The sequence below is a fragment of the Strongylocentrotus purpuratus genome, unplaced genomic scaffold, assembly GCF_000002235.5.
Source record: "Strongylocentrotus purpuratus isolate Spur 01 unplaced genomic scaffold, Spur_5.0 spur5_scaffold_16, whole genome shotgun sequence".
Lineage (NCBI taxonomy): Eukaryota > Metazoa > Echinodermata > Echinoidea > Camarodonta > Strongylocentrotidae > Strongylocentrotus > Strongylocentrotus purpuratus.
Genome location: NW_022145601.1, coordinates 4,887,640 through 4,905,973, shown reverse-complemented (window position 1 = coordinate 4,905,973; position 18,334 = coordinate 4,887,640). Strand labels below are relative to the sequence as shown.

Sequence of the window (18,334 nt, the reverse complement as noted above, 5' to 3'; positions counted from 1 at the left end):
GCTCAAACTCAGCAGGCTAATAACGCCCATTCTGCCCTTTATCCTATCAAGGAATCAGTGCATATGCTTAGTCTATAGGTTTATCGTGATTGGATATCAACATGAACAAGGGTGGTAAGTAAAAACAACTACACAAATCTCAAAATCAGAAAAAAAAGGTACTGCCTAAATCCCACTTTTAAATAGTTTTGTACTTTGAAATTTTGAAATCACATAGAAAACATTATACTTTTCTTGGATATTATATGTGATAAATGATCATGCTCATTCATTAGCATTCTGTGACCAGTGCAATTTGAACAATTATATATGTGTAACGGTGGACTTATGCTAAACATATCTGTACCTTGAACTTGGTCTGTCATCCTTCGGGGGTTCAGTGATCTGTTTAGTCTTTTTAGAAAGTGTCTTTCCCATCGTAAAGGTGTCCAGGCTGAGGAGAAATAGAGATACATAAATGATACATAGTCACAAACATGGAGACAGCCATATGGCGGTTCAATATTTTCCTGAGGCACAATTCCTAAAAATTGCTTGGTTAACTAACAAAAATTAAATGTAATACATGGAGATGTTTCTTTTCTGGGGACCTAGTGATGAGTTATTCCATTAACGTGTTATTACTGAATGAACTACAGTACTGAATCAAGTCTGCTTGAATTATGTGTTGCTTTGTCAGGCCAGCCTCGGGCAAGCTTTTAGGTTGTCAAGAACAACATTTGTGTAAAAAATGCATACAATTTAAATATGTTAATAAACCGGTCTATTCTTGACGAATTTCATTTTCTAGAGACTTGTTAACTCTCACTGTGCCTGTCACGTAAATATATGTGTCAAACAGTCGAGGTCATTTCAAACACACATTGCTTCATCAATGAAAACGTATATGGCGGTCAATTTATATCACTGTTTAGAGTATGAGTCAAGTATTCTAGATATTTTTGAGAAAGTTGCTAATCATGTTCAAGATCTTGGAAAATGGAAAACGAATGCAGAATGATTCTTGTTTTGGGTATGAGAGGTCCCGCGTTCCAATCCCGGATAGGCCTCCATACTTATGTCGATAGGGGTTTAATGATTTAAGTGATCATTTATTACTGACTTCGAACACTCAAGAACGAAATTAAAAACTACATACATCAAGTTATGTTTTACATATACATATATAATATATATCTAAATACAATTATATACCTGCATTTATGTGCCATGATCTCCGTTGTGTGCATGCGTACGCAATTAGTATAATCATCATAAAGAAGTAAATTCTTCACACGGTTATATGCAACTATAGACATTCCTTGAGAGAATTTCACATTTTGTACATGATTTTTTCCAATTGTAGCATTTAACAATGGTCAGCAATAATGAACATAAACGTAAAGGAAAATTACAGAAGTAATTCATCCATATTTTAAAAATAATTTTCATTCGTATAACCAGGGACAAGATCATGTCCCAGGTATAACTAACTCTTGGTATCAAAAGGAAACGTTATCACGTTCCTATATTACGTTGGCACACAACATTGCTTGTGTTTGGGTAAATTCCTGAAACAAGCGAAAGCCCTTGGCACCGTAGGAGTTGAACGAACTTTAGAACGAAAACAAATTAACAACCTCTTTCAATGTTCTTTATTTGTAAGGCTAAATTCTACATGACCGACAATGTCGGTGCTGTGTGCCATGCGCCAACTTTCTTGAGGGTTTGCTAGATTGACATTTTCCTGCAATTCCTTATGTTTTTTGTGTTTTTGTTTTGGTCTTGTGCACTGTCAGTCTATATACTGGGATGACACATTTTACGAAGGATATTTATGCGCATGTATCAGAATTGAATGTGCTCTTTCATATATATGTGTATAGATATTAAACACCTTACATGCACTCTCCTCGGTCGCCTCGTGAGAAATAAAGATGACAAAGATTATGCTAACTATTAATTTGAAAACTCACCAATAAAACACTGGGAACGAACTAACAAACACACACACTCGCACATGCACACACTCGCACACACGCACCGATACAAAGTCTTCTGCTGAAATGCTCAATACAGTAGGTGAATAAAACATCTTATAATATTGCTTAGCTTTGGGTAGTAAAGGATTGAAATATTCATTATAAAAGGAATTACAAAATGTTGGTAGTACTAGGAAAAACACTTAGAAGGAAATCATTCGTTACGCTGGTCACGCACACCAGGTCTATATACAACAAAACAAACCTAGTGAGCATTGGTGATATCGCGTTCAAACACTGTTAATAGCGGAAACGATTCTAAAGAGCACAATTTCAATGGAAACCACGGAAATGTGAAATCCAGGCATATCCAAATTTGGTCATATTTCTCCGTTCTGCTTTGATGCTAACATGGAAGGTTAAAGGTTATACAAAGCCTTGGTATGGGGTCATGAATTTGGTTCAAATGTACATATCAGAAGTATATTCGATCCTACTATATTCAGTAATCGTTGTCGTGGTTGAATTTGAGTCTAAAGTTATGAAATGTTAAATATTAAACTCTTTATGCTGTATACCTCCCTCTCAAGGTCAAGATATTAACTAAGCCATAAAACTATGTTTCTTGATTAAAATCGAACGATGGCTATTCCCGTTTGAAAATGATATATCACTACTACATATTCTGAGATTTTCATATTTGCAGCGACAATTGTATGGCCATAAGCGCTAGTTGAAACTTTTATATTTAATTTTACTCAAAAGCAGGAGTGTTTTCGGGGCTAAATATGTTAGTGCTTACAGTACATCCACAGGGGCATCCAAATATATCAAAATTGTAAAGAATCACTATCCAGCCATTTTTCAAAATTTCCCAAAACTTTGTATTACCTTTAAAGGAAAAGTATACAAGAATAATCCGATATTCCTTTAGAGCTGAAAGTGATTCTAGTAACTAGTTTTCTGTTAATGAAACTTTTAATGAAAAGAAGAAGATGATATTCACGCTCCTCTATCCCAATGTAGAAAATTACAGATTATGATAATGTATTTCTTGATATAAAGAAGGGTCTGTTTACCATAGTCTAAACACTACAACATAATACCGAACCACATGCAAATCGATGGAGTGGCATATTCAAGCTGATTTCTCTATACAAAGAACAGTAGTAAAGCAATGCACTATTATGATGCTTAAACTATGTAGGAAATATAAGAACTGTGTTCATTTGGGAATTATAAAGTCATAACATGGTCGCTAAAGAAAGGCCAATGCTCAATATCTGAAATACTTAAACTCACTGCACACCGATAATGTCAATGGCAAATTTTATTCATCCCATAGAAATCATATTCACGTCCAGAAATACTTCATTGCTATGTTTGCACATTTTAAAAGTTAATGGACAAGGATATGAAATATGCCTTCGGTTGATTTTTCATAGTCAATTTTGATCTGTATTTTGTTTCGTTATGTATAATAATATTTGGCTATTGTCGTAATTGTATTATGTAGTACAGTACTCTATTGTAAAGCATTTTAATGGGATGTAGAGAATATCTTGTTTATGGAACACAGAATAAACTAACGAATGAACGAAAAAATGTATGCTTTTCTATATCTCTAGCAACAGTATTCAACCCCAATATTCAATATAACTTTTCCGACCTTTACTTGACCTGTAGTACCTAACACTATGAATATGACTGACAAAGAAAGCGGACAAAATATACAGTTCCTCAGGTAGACAAAGGAACATCTCTTCACTGCTATTATGTAGCAATGTGTAGAACAGGTGTCACATGCATATTCACCTGTTCTACACATTTGTACATAATAGCAGTGAAGGGATGTTCCTTTGTCTACCTGACGAACTGTATATTTTGTCCGCTTTCTTTGTCCGTCGCGTTCATAGTGTAAACTTGTCGCTATAATACAAATTATTTCATTCACTTGATAAGAATAATAGTATTTCAATAGACAGAATTCGAACTGCCTACATTAATTGTTGCCAGGTAGGACAAACATTATGGCTTGACCTACCTAGCAACACTTAATATATGCAGTTTGCATTCTGATTATTGAAATACAATTATTGTTATCAGGTGAATAAAATAACTTCACAAAGACTTATGCTCAAATTTGGTTACATTACGAAAATGGCCTATTGCAAATGAACATTAAAAGTCAATTCAACGCCCCTCAGAAGCTGGTAATACAGGTATCACGCATCATCATGGAAAATGGGCTTAAAAGAATATGCAAAATATGCGAATTCCTTATTAAACGTCGCCCAAAAGTTCGAGCTAATCTCTAACGACATGATATCTCAAATCGCCATCAACTTCATCATCATCATCAACAACAACAAATCTTCAAGCGAAGACCTTTTCAAGGTCCATGAAATTTAAACAAACAAACACATACATACACTTGCACAGCCACACGCACCGATACAAAGTAGGTTAATGAAACATCTTATAATGCTGCTTAGCTTTGGGTAGTAAAGGGATTGAAATATTCGTATGACGAAATTTCGATTGTACTAGAAAAGACACTTTGAAGGAAATCATTCGTTAACCCGGTCACGCACACCAGGTCTTTATACAACAAAACAAACCTAGTGAGCATTGGTGATATCAAGAAATTTTAAAGGGCCTATGACATCCAAATACAAGTGTATTCCTGTTGGTGTACAGTCCTGCATACATCTCATATTTTGATGTTTTAACATTCTGAATTTGTTTCATAGATTTGTAAATATTTTGTTTGTATTTGTTTTTCAAACTTGCTAAGCTCCACCCTAAAAACCTCCAGATCTCATTCCCCTTGTGACATCATCTGTCAGTCATCAATGAGCTAACTAGAAACAGTGGCATGTAACTTTGCCAAAGTTGACCACCTGTTACAATACCACAAACAATAGCAACATATAAGTTGATATGTCAGACATGTCAGACTAAACTAATATTCTAGAATAGACAATGGTATGTAATTTCCCCCAGCTTAGCACATGTTCATAATATAATTGGATGCTTCAATACATATGTAAAATACATCATCATTGCCTTTGTCTTCCTGGTGATGCTATAGCATGTCTGACATAGCAAGTTATATTTCGAATTGCTAATTTCTAATTTCTAAATAAATTGCAGGTTTTAAGACTGTGAATTTTCCACTCCTCGCACTCAATAAGGGGCACTCACCATCAGAGATGAAAAGGGGCACTTAATTGAAAAAGACAAATCTCAAAAACAAATTATGCAAAAGCAGTGAGTAATTGCGTCCCGCAGGACACAACAAAAAATACCAGGTTGGTTTGCGCATGGACCTATTACGGATGGAAATTCAACGTGATACTTTCTATGATCCAATGATAGTCACTGCCTTCTGATTATGTGCATCTTAATGAGAACATTCAGCTGTTTTAACAATAACGACTGAGTAAGCATTTTCGCTCATTGACAAAGGAGCAGTTTCCCTCTCTTGGGTTTTGTTTGGATGGTGTGCTCTGTAAGAGTGTGTTATTCCATCAACGTGGTATAAATGAATGAACTACAGTACTGAATCAAGTCTGCTTGAATTATGTGTTGCTTTGTCAGGCCAGCCTCGGGCAAGCTTTTAGGTTGTCAAGAACAACCTTTGTGTATAAAAAATGCATACAATTTGAATATGTTAATACACCGGTCTATTCTTGACGAATTTCATTTTTTAGAGACTTGTTAACTCTCACTGTGCCTGTCACGTAAATATATGTGTCAAACAGTCGAGGTCATTTCAAACACACATTGCTTCATCAATGAAAACGTGTATGGCGGTCAATTTGTAGCACTGTTTAGAGTATGAGTCAAGTATTCTAGATATTTTTGAGAAAGTTGCTAATCATGTTCAAGGTCTTGGAAAATGCAAAACGAATGCAGAATGATTCTTGTGTGGGGTATGAGAGGTCCCGCGTTCCAATCCCGGATAGGCCTCCATACTTATGTCGATAGGGGTTTAATGATTTAAGTGATCATTTATTACTGACTTCGAACACTCAAGAACGAAATTAAAAACTACATACATCAAGTTATGTTTTACATATATATATATATATATATATATATATAATATATATCTAAATACAATTATATACCTGCATTTATGTGCCATGATTTGTGTTTGTTAATGCTCTCCGTTTCACCAAAGTGTGTGCATGCGTACACAATTAGCATAATCATCATAAAAAAAAGTAAATTCTCCACACGGTTATATGCAACTATAAACATTCCTTGAGAGAATTTCACATTTTGTACAGGATCTTTTCCAATTGTAGCATTTAACAATGGTCAGCAATAATGAACATAAACGTAAAGGATAATTACAAAGGAAACTCATCCATATTTTAAAAATAATTTTCATTCGTATTACCAGGGACATGATCATGTCCCTGGTATAACTAACTCTTGGTATCACAAGGAAACGTTATAACGTTCCTATAACGTTGGCACACAACATTGATTGTGTTTGGGTAAATTCTTGAAACAAGCGAAAGCCCTTGGCACCGTAAGAGTTGAACGAACTTTAGAACGAAAAAAAAAATAACAACCTCTTTCAATGTTCTTTATTTGTAAGCCTAAATTCTACATGACCGACAATGTCGGTGCTGTGTGCCATGCGCCAACTTTCTTGAGGGTTTGCTAGATTGACATTTTCCTGCAATTCCTTATGTTTTTTTTGGTCTTGTTTTGGTCTTGTGCACTGTCAGTCTATATACTGGGATGACACATTTTACGAATGATATTTATGAGCATGTATCAGAATTGAATGTGCTCTTTCATATATATTTGTATAGATATTAAGCACCTTACATGCACTCTCCTCGGTCGCCTCGTAAGAAATAAAGATGACAAAGATTATGCTAACTATTAATTTGAAAACTCACCAATAAAACACTGGGAACGAACTAACAAACACACACACTCGCACACGCACACACTCGCACACACGCACCGAAACAAAGTCTTCTGCTGAAATGCTCAATACAGTAGGTAAATAAAACATCTTATAATATTGCTTAGCTTTGGGTAGTAAAGGATTGAAATATTCATTATAAAAGGAATTACAAAATGTTGGTAGTACTAGGAAAAACACTTAGAAGGAAATCATTCGTTACGCTGGTCACGCACACCAGGTCTATATACAACAAAACAAACCTAGTGAGCATTGGTGATATCGCGTTCAAACACTGTTAATAGCGGAAACGATTCTCAAGATGGAAACTACGGAAATGTGAAATCCAGGCATATCCAAATTTGGGCATATTTCTCCGTTCTGCTTTGATGTTAACATGGAAGGTTAAAAGTAATACAAGGTCTTGGTGTGGGGTCGTGAATTTTGTTAAAATGTACATATCAGAAGTATATTCGATCATACTATATTCAGTAATCGTTGTCGTGGTTGAATTTGAGTCTAAAGTTATGAAATGTTAAATATTAAACTCTTTATGCTGTATAGCTCCCTCTCAAGGTCAAGATATTAACTAAGCCATGAAACTATGTTTCTTGACTAAAATCGACCGATGGCTATTCCCGTTTGAAAATGATATATCACTACTACATATTCTGAGATTTTTATGGTTGCAGCTACAAGCGCTAGTTGAAATTTTTATATTTAATTTTACTCAAAAGCAGGAGTGTTTTCGGGGCTAATTTTTTTAGTGCTTTTAGTACATCCACAGGGGCATCCAAATATATCAAAATTGTAAAGAATCACTATCCAGCCAATTTTCAAAATTTCCCAAAACTTCGTATTACCTTTAAAGGAAAAGTATACAAGAATAATCCGATATTCCTTCAGAGCTGAAAGTGATTCTAGTAGCTAGTTTTCTGTTAATGACACTTTTAATGAAAAGAGGAAGATGATATTTACGCTCCTCTATCCCAATGTAGAAACTTACAGATTATGATAATTTATTTCTTGATATAAAGAAGGGCCTGTTTACCAAAGTCTAAACACTACAACATAATACCGAACCACTCGCAAATCGATGGAGTGGCATATTCAAGCTGATTTCTCTATAAAAAGAACAGTAGTAAAGTAATGCACTATTATGATGCCTGAACTATGTAGGGAATATAAGAACTGTGTTCATTTGGGAACTATAAAGTCATAACATGGTCGCTATAGATAGGCCCATGCTCAATATCTGAAATACTTAAAATCACTGCACACCGATAATGTCAATGGCAAATTGTATTCATCTCATAGAAATCATATTCACGTCCAAAAATACGTCATTGCTATGTTTACACATTTTAAAAGTTAATGGACAAGGATATGGAATATGCCTTCGGTTGATTCTTCATAGTCAATTTTGATCTGTATTTTGTTTCGATATGTATAATAATATTTGGCTATTGTCGTAATTGTATTATGTAGTACAGTACTCTATTGTAAAGCAGTTTCATGGGATGTAGAGAATATCTTGTTTATGGAACACAGAATAAACTAACGAATGAACGAAACAATGTATATTTTTCTATATCTCTAGCAACAGTATTCAACCTCAATATTCAATATAACTTTTCCGACCTTTACTTGACCTGTAGTACCTAAACTTGTCGCTATAATACAAATTATTTCATTCACCTGATAAGAATAATAGCATTTCAATGGACAGAATTCGAACTGCATACATTAATTGTTGCCAGGTAGGACAAACATTATGGCTTGACCTACCTAGCAACACTTAATATATGCAGTTTGCATTCTGACTATTGAAATTCTATTATTGTTATCAGGTGAATGAAATAATTTGTATTTAAGGCACTTCACAAAGATTTATGCATTAAATTTGGTTACATTACGAAAATGGACTATTGCAAATGAACATTAAAAGTCAATTCAACGCCCCTCAGAAGCTGGGAATACAGGTATCACGCATCATCATGGAACAATTTATTATGATTATCCACAATATGCGAATTCCTTAAAGGTACTATGTCCCATTTGCAGGCCAAAAACATGAAAAAGTTAAATTCCAACTGCATTTGAAAGATAATACTAATTTAGAACTTCCCTAAAAAAGGTGGGGCTTGAAAATGTCTTCAAATGGGAAAATAACGACTATTAGTTGTCAAATCGACTTTAGGGCTATAGAGCCCAAAAGTAATAGTCTTGATTTTCAGACAATTGTACCGAATGGTCATACGTTTTATGCTGCGCAAAGATTCAATCAGTTTAATCTTAGCCATCACAAGAAGTGGATTATTGATGTAGACAAATGCTCATGTACCCTTTACAAATCTTTTCATGTATGTTATTACCAAAGAAGAAAAAAAGCCAGTCAGTCACTCAATATTGTCTGACAGTGAAGTCTAGCAAGTAAACGGGTTTCCTTGCATAATTTGAATATTCGGACACTGCTAACGTTTAAATTTCACAGATAGGACATACATGACATATTCATAATTCCTGCAAAGTTCTAGAGCATTTGAGGTTGGCTGCAAAAGGGATCTAGTACCTTTAACGTCGCCCCAAAGTTCGAGCTAATCTCTAACGACATGATATTACAAATCGCCATCACCTTCATCATCATCATCAACAACAACAACAAATCTTCAAGAGAAGACCTTTTCAAGGTCCACGGAATTTAAACAAACAAACACATACATACACTCGCTCGGCCACACGCACCGATACAAAGTAGGTTAATGAAACATCTTATAATGCTGCTTAGCTTTGGGTAGTAAAGGGATTGAAATATTCGTATGACGAAATTTCGATTGTACTAGAAAAGACACTTTGAAGGAAATCATTCGTTAACCCGGTCACGCACACCAGGTCTTTATACAACAAAACAAACCTAGTGAGCATTGGTGATATCGAGAAGTTTTAAAGGGCCTATGACATCGAAATGCAAGTATATTCCTGTTAGTGTGCAGTCCTGCATACATCTCATATTTTGATATGTAAACTTCTGAATTTGTTTCCTAGATTTGTAAATTTATTTTTTTATATTTGTTTTTCAAACTTGCTAATATAAGCTCAACCCTAAAAACCTCCAGATCTCATTCCCCTTGTGACATCATCTGTCAGTCATCAATGAGCTAACTAGAGAAAGTGGCATGTAACTTTGCCAAAGATGACCACCTGTTACAATACCACAAACAATAGCAACATATAAGTTGATATGTCAGACATGTCAGACTAAACTAATATTCTAGAATAGACAATGGTATGTAATTTCCCCCAGCTTAGCACATGTTCATAATAGAATTGGATGCTTCCATACATATGTAAAATACATCATCATTGCCTTTGTCTTCCTGGTGATGCTATAGCATGTCTGACCTAGCAAGTTATATTTCTAATTGCTAATTTCTAATTTCTAATTGAATTGCAGGTTTTAGGACTGTGAATTTTCCACTCCTCGCACTTAATAAGGGGCATGCACTCACCATCAGAGATAAAAAGGGCCTGGCCCCCCCACTCAGGTTTCAAAATGACCGCATGCGTGTTGCCAAAATGTCCTTTTCGTAACAAAAGAAAAAGGTCGAGCCGTATTGACTTTACACACCGGACTTTTGCTGAAAAGGGGGGGGGGGGGGGATGCTGAAAAAAGCTCGTATACAAAAGAAAAAGGTCGAGCCGTATTGACTTTACACACCGGACTTTTGCTGAAAAGGGGGGGGGGGGGTCGGTTGGAACACGCATATGCGTACCCTAACTAAGGGGGAGCAGCAAAGTTGTAAAGCAGACGATTTTGGTGATATGAAATGTATTATTACGGATTCGCACACACCCATGACCTTATAAAACAATTAGAAGGCCATGATCTTTATAAGCCCTGTGCGTTGTAACTCTGGAATATTATGAGGAAATAGGGGGAAACGGGATTTTAAATCGCAACCAATCCAACTCTAAACTCTATCTAGTATATCAACATGTTTTTCAAAATAAAATACAGTACACGGAACAACAATTTCCGATTATAAGCCAGAACTGCACATCGATTTTCCATGATTTAGGCGAGTAATTATCTTCTGCGCATGTAGATTAACATGTGTAAAATTACTATCTTGATTCTGTCCCGGCCTTTTTGCGATGACCATCATGAGATCAAAGTGAAGAAACATGTACAGAATGTTATTGAGACGACATTGACGGAGACAATCACAATGAATTCGTTAAGAAAACGATGAATGTCCATCCGTAATAGGTCCATGGTTTGCGGAAGCCGGATATCCAGAAGAATAACTTTCACATCGTAATTATACTGATTATAATTTTAATGATTTACACATCTATCTAATCTGTCCATATAGTGTAGCAATTCCGACCCATCTGTGACAATAATAAACGATGTGCATGAGACTAATTTCGTTCGGTATAATTTGCATATAATTATGCGCAGATTGAAAAAAAAATGACTCACAGTTTGTCTTCTGCGCACCTGTACAACTTAATGGAGTGTTTTTACCCAGATTCCGGCGATAAAAGTACGTATTTTTTTTAACAAATTAGGCTTTTACGATCGCTTATGCGGAACTGATTTTATGATTTTGCAACCTGCTGAACCCGGAAACTTTGCCGAAATGTTTGACGATGCCTCCGTGTTGTTACATCTTACATTGCTATTTTTTCGCGTTTTTTTTGGCTGAGTTAGGTTCGCTTAATCGCGCTGTTATGTAGGTAAATGTGGTCTTGCATTTTGCAGGGGGAAAAATGAGTTTTTTGCGGGGTCCTTGCCCTCGGTTGGTTTCTTGCTATTTCTTTTAAACAAACTTTTTCCAAAAAAGGGGACTTGGGCCAGACAACTATCCTAGGGGGTAGTTATCCGGGAGGTAGTTGTCCGGGTGGTAGTTGTTCGGGTGGTAGTTGTCCGGAGGTAGTTGTCCTAGGGGTAGTTGTCCGGGGGTAGTTGTCAAAGTGGGTAGTTGTCCTATGGGAAAGTCGTCCTAAAGGGTGGTAGCCCTAGGGGGTAGTTGTCATATGGGGTAGTCGACTGGGGTGGTTATCCGGGGAGGATGTCCAGGGGTTAGGTGTCCGGATACGCCTGAAGCTGAGTCCTGACATACTTTTGGACGCTGTAACTTGTACGCCCTATAGTGTAAAGCAATCATCGGCATTTAAAAAAAAATCTTATAGACCTAAAACAAGAATTAGGGCTAGTTCTGACCTGAAAACGAACCAAATCTCGGAGCATGGCTAGCTGAACCGCGGGGCCTTGGCCTATATACGGATAATTGAGTGCCCTGTGTCCACTTCTAACTCATTTGTTAGCCCTTCGTTCTTCGCTTTTCCTTTCCTTTCCTTTCCTTTTGCTGTTGCTTGCTTGTCATTATTAAGAATGTGACTGTGCTCAATGATTTAGGATTTGTGTCAAATCGGTGCGTGCAGACTGGTTTCCTTGAGTGGATTACATGACCATGACGTCATCACACTGGTTCATGTTTCATTATAATAACTATATCGTAAGGAATAACGAAAGATCCATGTGTTTCAGCTATAACAAAATTTGTTATTCTTTTCTTTTTTCTTGTGCCAAAATATTGTGGCTTGCAGTCGTGTAGTAACCAAAATAAGAGCAGGGGTCTCACAGAGTCCTACCTTCCACCTTTCTCTCATCCTTTCACTGGTAAGATAATATTCACTAAGGAATATAAACAATTTTAACCCTTTGTTTTGCACGTGAGAATGTACATACTTGATCCGTGAAATGATTTGTAGAATTAATTCCCTGTTGCTTTCAAATGAAATCATCAGGAAGTATGTTTAGCCAGGATATCGCGTGGTTTCCTCTTATATTATGACCTAGGATGTCATAACCTGGTCTGTGCTGATGCTGTGTTTAATTTTGATGTTTAAGCTATGATATTCCACTTTTGGGAATGAAAAATAAACATTTAAAACGATACTTCACCGGAAAAGTTTGGGTGCAAAATAAGTTGAATCCATCTATGCCACGTATGTTTTTTACTGGAGGTTTCGATCAATAAAAAATGAACAAAAAAGAAAGAAAAATTAAAGTAGCCATAAGTAAGAAAGAAAAAAGAGCGAGAAAAGAAAGGAAATGAAAGTAAGCATGAAAGATTGAAAGAAAGAAAGAAAACTGAAATTATTTAGTAAGAAAGAAAAAAAAAAGGAAAGAGTTAGAAGTAAGAAAGAAAGAAAAAAGGAAAGAGTTAGAAGTAAGAAATAAAGAGAAGAAATTAAAATATATTATAAAGAAAGAGAGAAATAAAATTAGAGCTTCCCTTTTTTTCAAGTACCCTAAAATCGCCCTTTTTACTTAGGGAAAATGTTCTAACTAATAGGCGCCCCTCCCTCTTTGTCATGAATGTCCCTTTTAACCTCTGATAAGTGTCCCTATCCTAATCTGACAGGTGTTCCTTGTAGTAAGTGTATTTTTCCCTTTTAAAGATAAAGATCAGTTCTGGTCATGCGATTGCATGGTGAATGAAACGTAGAGAATATGAAATATTTGAACTAAATTATTCCTTTACAGTAACATTGATACGTATTCTACTTGTTCAACTGCAATGGCGTTCTCTTAGGATATACAATACATTCCCTTTTTAATAGACTTTTCTATACATATATATATTATATATATATACTGTATACATGTATACATCCTTTCTAATATAGGTGTCTTAATTAAAATACATGTGCATTAATGCTGGGCACCTGATCAAGAAATCATTTTAGTAGACCAACTAAACATAAAAAAGAGCATCGAGACAAAGTTTCTATGTCATTTTATTGGAAATGCATGCAGGGTCTGCAATTTTCCGCGAAATACTCATATGCGTACCAATGATATTGTAAAATGGGTTATAAGCGATCAAGGCACTAATGGCTCTATCTCTCATCACACTAAATTCCATCTTTCAATAAGACTAAAAAAAAAATCTTATTTGTTACTTTTGAATAACTTCGTATATTTCTTAGTACTTAAATCGCCTGTTTGAACATTTTATTCAAACTTAAAAGACCTGAATTCAAGAAATGTTCTCCTGTTGGCTACTTATGAGCTCTCAATCTCATCGCATTACATACATGGGTGAAAACCATATCATTCTGAATAGGTTGGTTTGTTAATGTTATAAAAACAATATGATGTGTGCTGAATTAGGAACCAATGACATAACGGACCTAGACTAAGATCGACTTTAAGTTTGACTTAACTATGACAGGCCACCCAAGCCCCTGGTTGTTCTCACTATTGGTTTCTCAATTATGATCTTTAGGTAATATTTTTCCATCAACAATGAACTATAAAAAAATGTAAATTCTGTAGATTTGTGACCACGATTTATACGTCCGTTCAGAGACCAATGCCAGTATAATTATGGTAAGAGCAAACAGTGGCAAGAACAGCTTGCCATAGTTAAGTCCAACTTAAAGTCGATCTTAGTCTTTGTGAAACACCCCCAGGCTGGTTAACAGCCCAACGGTCCACCAATGAGGTATTGGAGCCACATGTGATTCTATACGCAGCTTTCATTGCAAGGGATTTCGTCTTTATGGACGATAATGCTCGAGCACACCTTGCCCAAATCAGCAACCAATACTTTGAAGATAACGGGCTCGAGCGCATGGAGTAGCAATCAAGAAACTCCTGCATGTAATCACATCGAACAGCTTTGGGACGACATCAAGGGAACAGTCCAGAATAGAGTCAAAAAATATATTCTTTCATGAAATTCTGAAGGCTAAATATGTACTTGCGTGTTTACATAATAAAGCTTTGATTGGATTGAAAGGAGGCCGTCGTTTGACTAATGTCAAGTGTGAGAGATAGTCTAACAGTCATTACCATTCTGTGACCAGTGCAGATTTAACAATTGGAAATGTATAACGGTGGACTAATGCTTAACATATATGTACCTTGTAATTGGTCTGTCATCTTTAGGGGGTCCAGTCATCTCTTCAGTTTCCTTGGAAAGATTCGTTCCCATCGTGAAGGTATCCAGGCTGAGAAGAAATGTCAACATAAAAATAGCGATAAATAAATGATACACCGATCGAACCTCCCTTTTTTTCACAGCAGGTGTCGAACATCGTCAATAAGTACTATCAAAAGATCATTCGCATGAAATTGTAAAAAAATAATAACCTGAACTAATGTCAAAAGTGATATTTGCTGGTCTAACTCAGTCATTAGCATTCTGTGACCAGTGCAAATTTAACAATTAGAAATGTATAACGGTGGACTAATGCTTAACATATCTGTACCTTGTACTTGGTCTGTCATCTTTAGGGGGCCCAGTCATCTCTTCAGTTTCTTTGGAAAGATTCTTTCCCATCGTGAAGGTATCCAGGCTGAGGAGAAAAAGAGACAAATAAATGATAAATAATCACAAACATGGGGTCCACCATATGGCGGTTCAAGATTGGCCTTGGGGGCACCAGTCCTACAAATTGACCGGTTCACTAACAAAAATTAAAAAATCTTTCCTGGGGGCCCTGGTGATGAGTTATTCCATTAACCTGTTATTAATAAATGAACTACAGTATTTAGAATCAATTCTGCTTAACCTGTGTGCTGTTATGTCGAGCCAACCTCGGGTAAGCTTCCGCAAGAATATTCTTTGTTTACAAAGTATGCATACAATATGAATATATTACAGAACCGGTCTATTCCTAAAGAATTTCATTTGTTGGAGACTTGTTAACTCTCACTGCGCCTGTCACATAAATATATATGTGACAGACAGTTGAGGTCCTTTCAAACACACATTGCTTCACCAAAAAACGTATAATTATGGTGGTCAATTTGTATCAATTTTAAAGATAAGTTGAGTTCTGGTCATGCGATTGCATTGTGAAAGAATCGCTGTGGAATCGATCCGCAATTTTTTTTCATCCAGCATATAAGTATTGGTGTGTAATGCGAGGTTCAGGAATCATCAAAATGATAAGAAATTTGGCCCAGTCTTGGTAAAGATACAAGCACTGTTCACAGAAAGAGGTATATGAGACTACACGAACATGTGGCATTAAAATCCGTCCCGATTTTTATGATGTTACATGCCATTTTTAGAATATTAAGGCATTTGATGAGCAATGCTTTTCAGGGAACATTTTTTATCTGATGTTCATACACACTTGCATAATACAACAATAACGCTCACATATTATTTTTCAACTCTTCCCAGAACTCAACCTTGACAATGGGAAACGAATGAGGAATGATTTTTCTTTGGGGTATGAGAGGTCCCGGGTTCCAATCCCGAAAAGGCCTCCATAATTATGGCGATTTGGATTTCATGATTTAAGTGATCATTTATCACAGGCTACGAACACTCACAAATGAAAAAATATTAAAATATATACATATATATATATATATATATACATATGTGTAAATGTAACATAATTATATACCCGCACGTGCGGTCCATACTTTAATTCTGCATGTAATTCCTTATATATTTTGCCTTTCATGTCCGTACCTCTCCTATCTTACATTTGTATATCAATCATGTATTGCATCTTTTGCGCAAGTTACGCCTTGAGCATTTGATTGTCAAGTGGATTTGGCGTCTTACAAATCTTATGTTTTTTTATTATTGTTATTATACTGGGACGACACATTTTACCAAGGCTATTTATGCGCATGTATTAGAATTAGATGCGCTTTTTCATGGAAAAGAAAAGAATGTCCAGTCACATAGAATGTTACTTTAGAGAAAAGGTGATTGAAGTTCGGAGTCTAGTCTTCTAAAGTCAAGTGCAAGGGGGGAGAAAAGAAAAGGAAATTGAAATTATATAGACAAATCTGTAAAGGTATTATCAGATTTTGCTCAAACTCAGCAGGCTAATTACGCCCATTCTGCCCTTTATCCTATCAAGGAATCAGTGCATATGCTTAGTCTATAGGTTTATAGTGATTGGATATCAACATGAACAAGGGTGGTAAGTAAAAACAACTACACAAATCTCAAAATCAGAAGAAAAAAAAGGTACTGCCTAAATCCCACTTTTAAATTGTTTTGTACTTTGAAATTTTGAAATCACATAGAAAACATTATACTTTTCTTGGAAATGATATGTGATAAATGATCATACTCATTCATTAGCATTCTGTGACCAGTGCAATTTCAACAATTATACATGTGTAACGGTGGACTTATGCTAAACATATCTGTACCTTGAACTTGGTCTGTCATCCTTCGGGGGTTCAGTGATCTGTTTAGTCTTTTTAGAAAGTGTCTTTCCCATCGTGAAGGTGTCCAGGCTGAGGAGAAATAGAGATACATAAATAATACATAGTCACAAACATGGAGTCAACCATATGGCGGTTCAATATTTTCCTGAGGCACAATTCCTAAAAATTGCTTGGTTAACTAACAAAAATTAAATGTTATACATGTACATGTTTCTCTCCTGGGGACCTAGTGATGAGTTATTCCATTAACGTGTTATTAATGAATGAACTACAGTACTGAATCAAGTCTGCTTGAATTATGTGTTGCTTTGTCAGGCCAGCCTCGGGCATGCTTTCAGGTTGTCAAGAACAACCTTTGTGTATAAAAAAATGCATACAATTTGAATATGTTAATAAACCTGTCTATTCTTGACGAATTTCATTTTTTAGAGACTTGTTATAAACTCTCACTGTGCCTGTCACGTAAATATATGTGTCAAACAGTCGAGGTGCTTTCATACACACATTGCTTCCTCAATGAAAACGTACATGGCGGTCAATTTATATCACTGTTTAGAGCATAAGTCAAGTATTCTAGAGATTTTTGAGAAAGTAGCAAATCATGTACAAGATCTTGGAAAATGGAAAACGAATGCAGAATGATTCTTGTTTGGGGTATGAGAGATCCCGCGTTCCGATCCCGGATAGGCCTCCATCATTATGGCGATAGGGGTTTCATGATTTAAGTGATCATTTATTACTGACTTCAAACACTCAAGAACGAAATTAAAAACTATATACATCAAGTTATGTTTTACATATATATATATATAATATATATAAACACAATTATATACCTGCATTTATATGCCATGATTTGTGTTTGTTAATGATCTTCGTTGTGTGCATGCGTACGCAATTAGCATAATCATCATAAAGAAGTAAATTCTCCACACGGTTATATATGCAACTAAAGACATTCCTTGAGAGAATTTCACATTTTGTACAGGATCTTTTCCAATTGTAGCATTTAACAATGGTCAGCAATAATGAACATAAACGTAAAGGATAACTAGAAATGCAATCGTGTCAGAACGATGTGCGTGCAATGACGCCGTGTTTCTACGTGTCAAACGAAAGAGCTTCTCTCGGACTATCCAGATTTGCACGAAGTCTGTAGCTTCTGTGATATTGGAGATAGGTAGGGCGAAAGAAAGGCATCAACAGTGACCT

At 35.8% G+C, this 18,334-nt stretch overlaps 1 protein-coding gene across 1 annotated transcript; it reads right to left on the bottom strand.

Annotated features, from left to right (window-relative positions):
* Nucleotides 1–330: 330 nt before the first annotated feature.
* Nucleotides 331–17,204, bottom strand: LOC105443860. The gene is made up of 4 exons (XM_030987678.1): nt 17,105–17,204; nt 15,187–15,273; nt 14,839–14,925; nt 331–433 (listed from the first exon to the last, which is right to left on the bottom strand). Exons 1-4 carry the CDS (start codon nt 17,173–17,175, stop codon nt 331–333), a joined length of 348 nt encoding a protein of 115 aa, XP_030843538.1. The 5' UTR covers nt 17,176–17,204.
* Nucleotides 17,205–18,334: the final 1,130 nt, after the last annotated feature.

Coding starts and splice junctions, on each gene's coding strand:
- LOC105443860 (XM_030987678.1), bottom strand. CDS start 17,175: ATGGGAAAGACACTTTCTAAAAAGACTAAACAGATCACTGAACCCCCG. Junction 15,274..17,104: donor GATGACAGACCAAGTTCAAG/GTACAGATATGT, acceptor TTTTCTCCTCAG/CCTGGATACCTTCACGATGG. Junction 434..14,838: donor GATGACAGACCAATTACAAG/GTACATATATGT, acceptor ATTTCTCCTCAG/CCTGGACACCTTTACGATGG.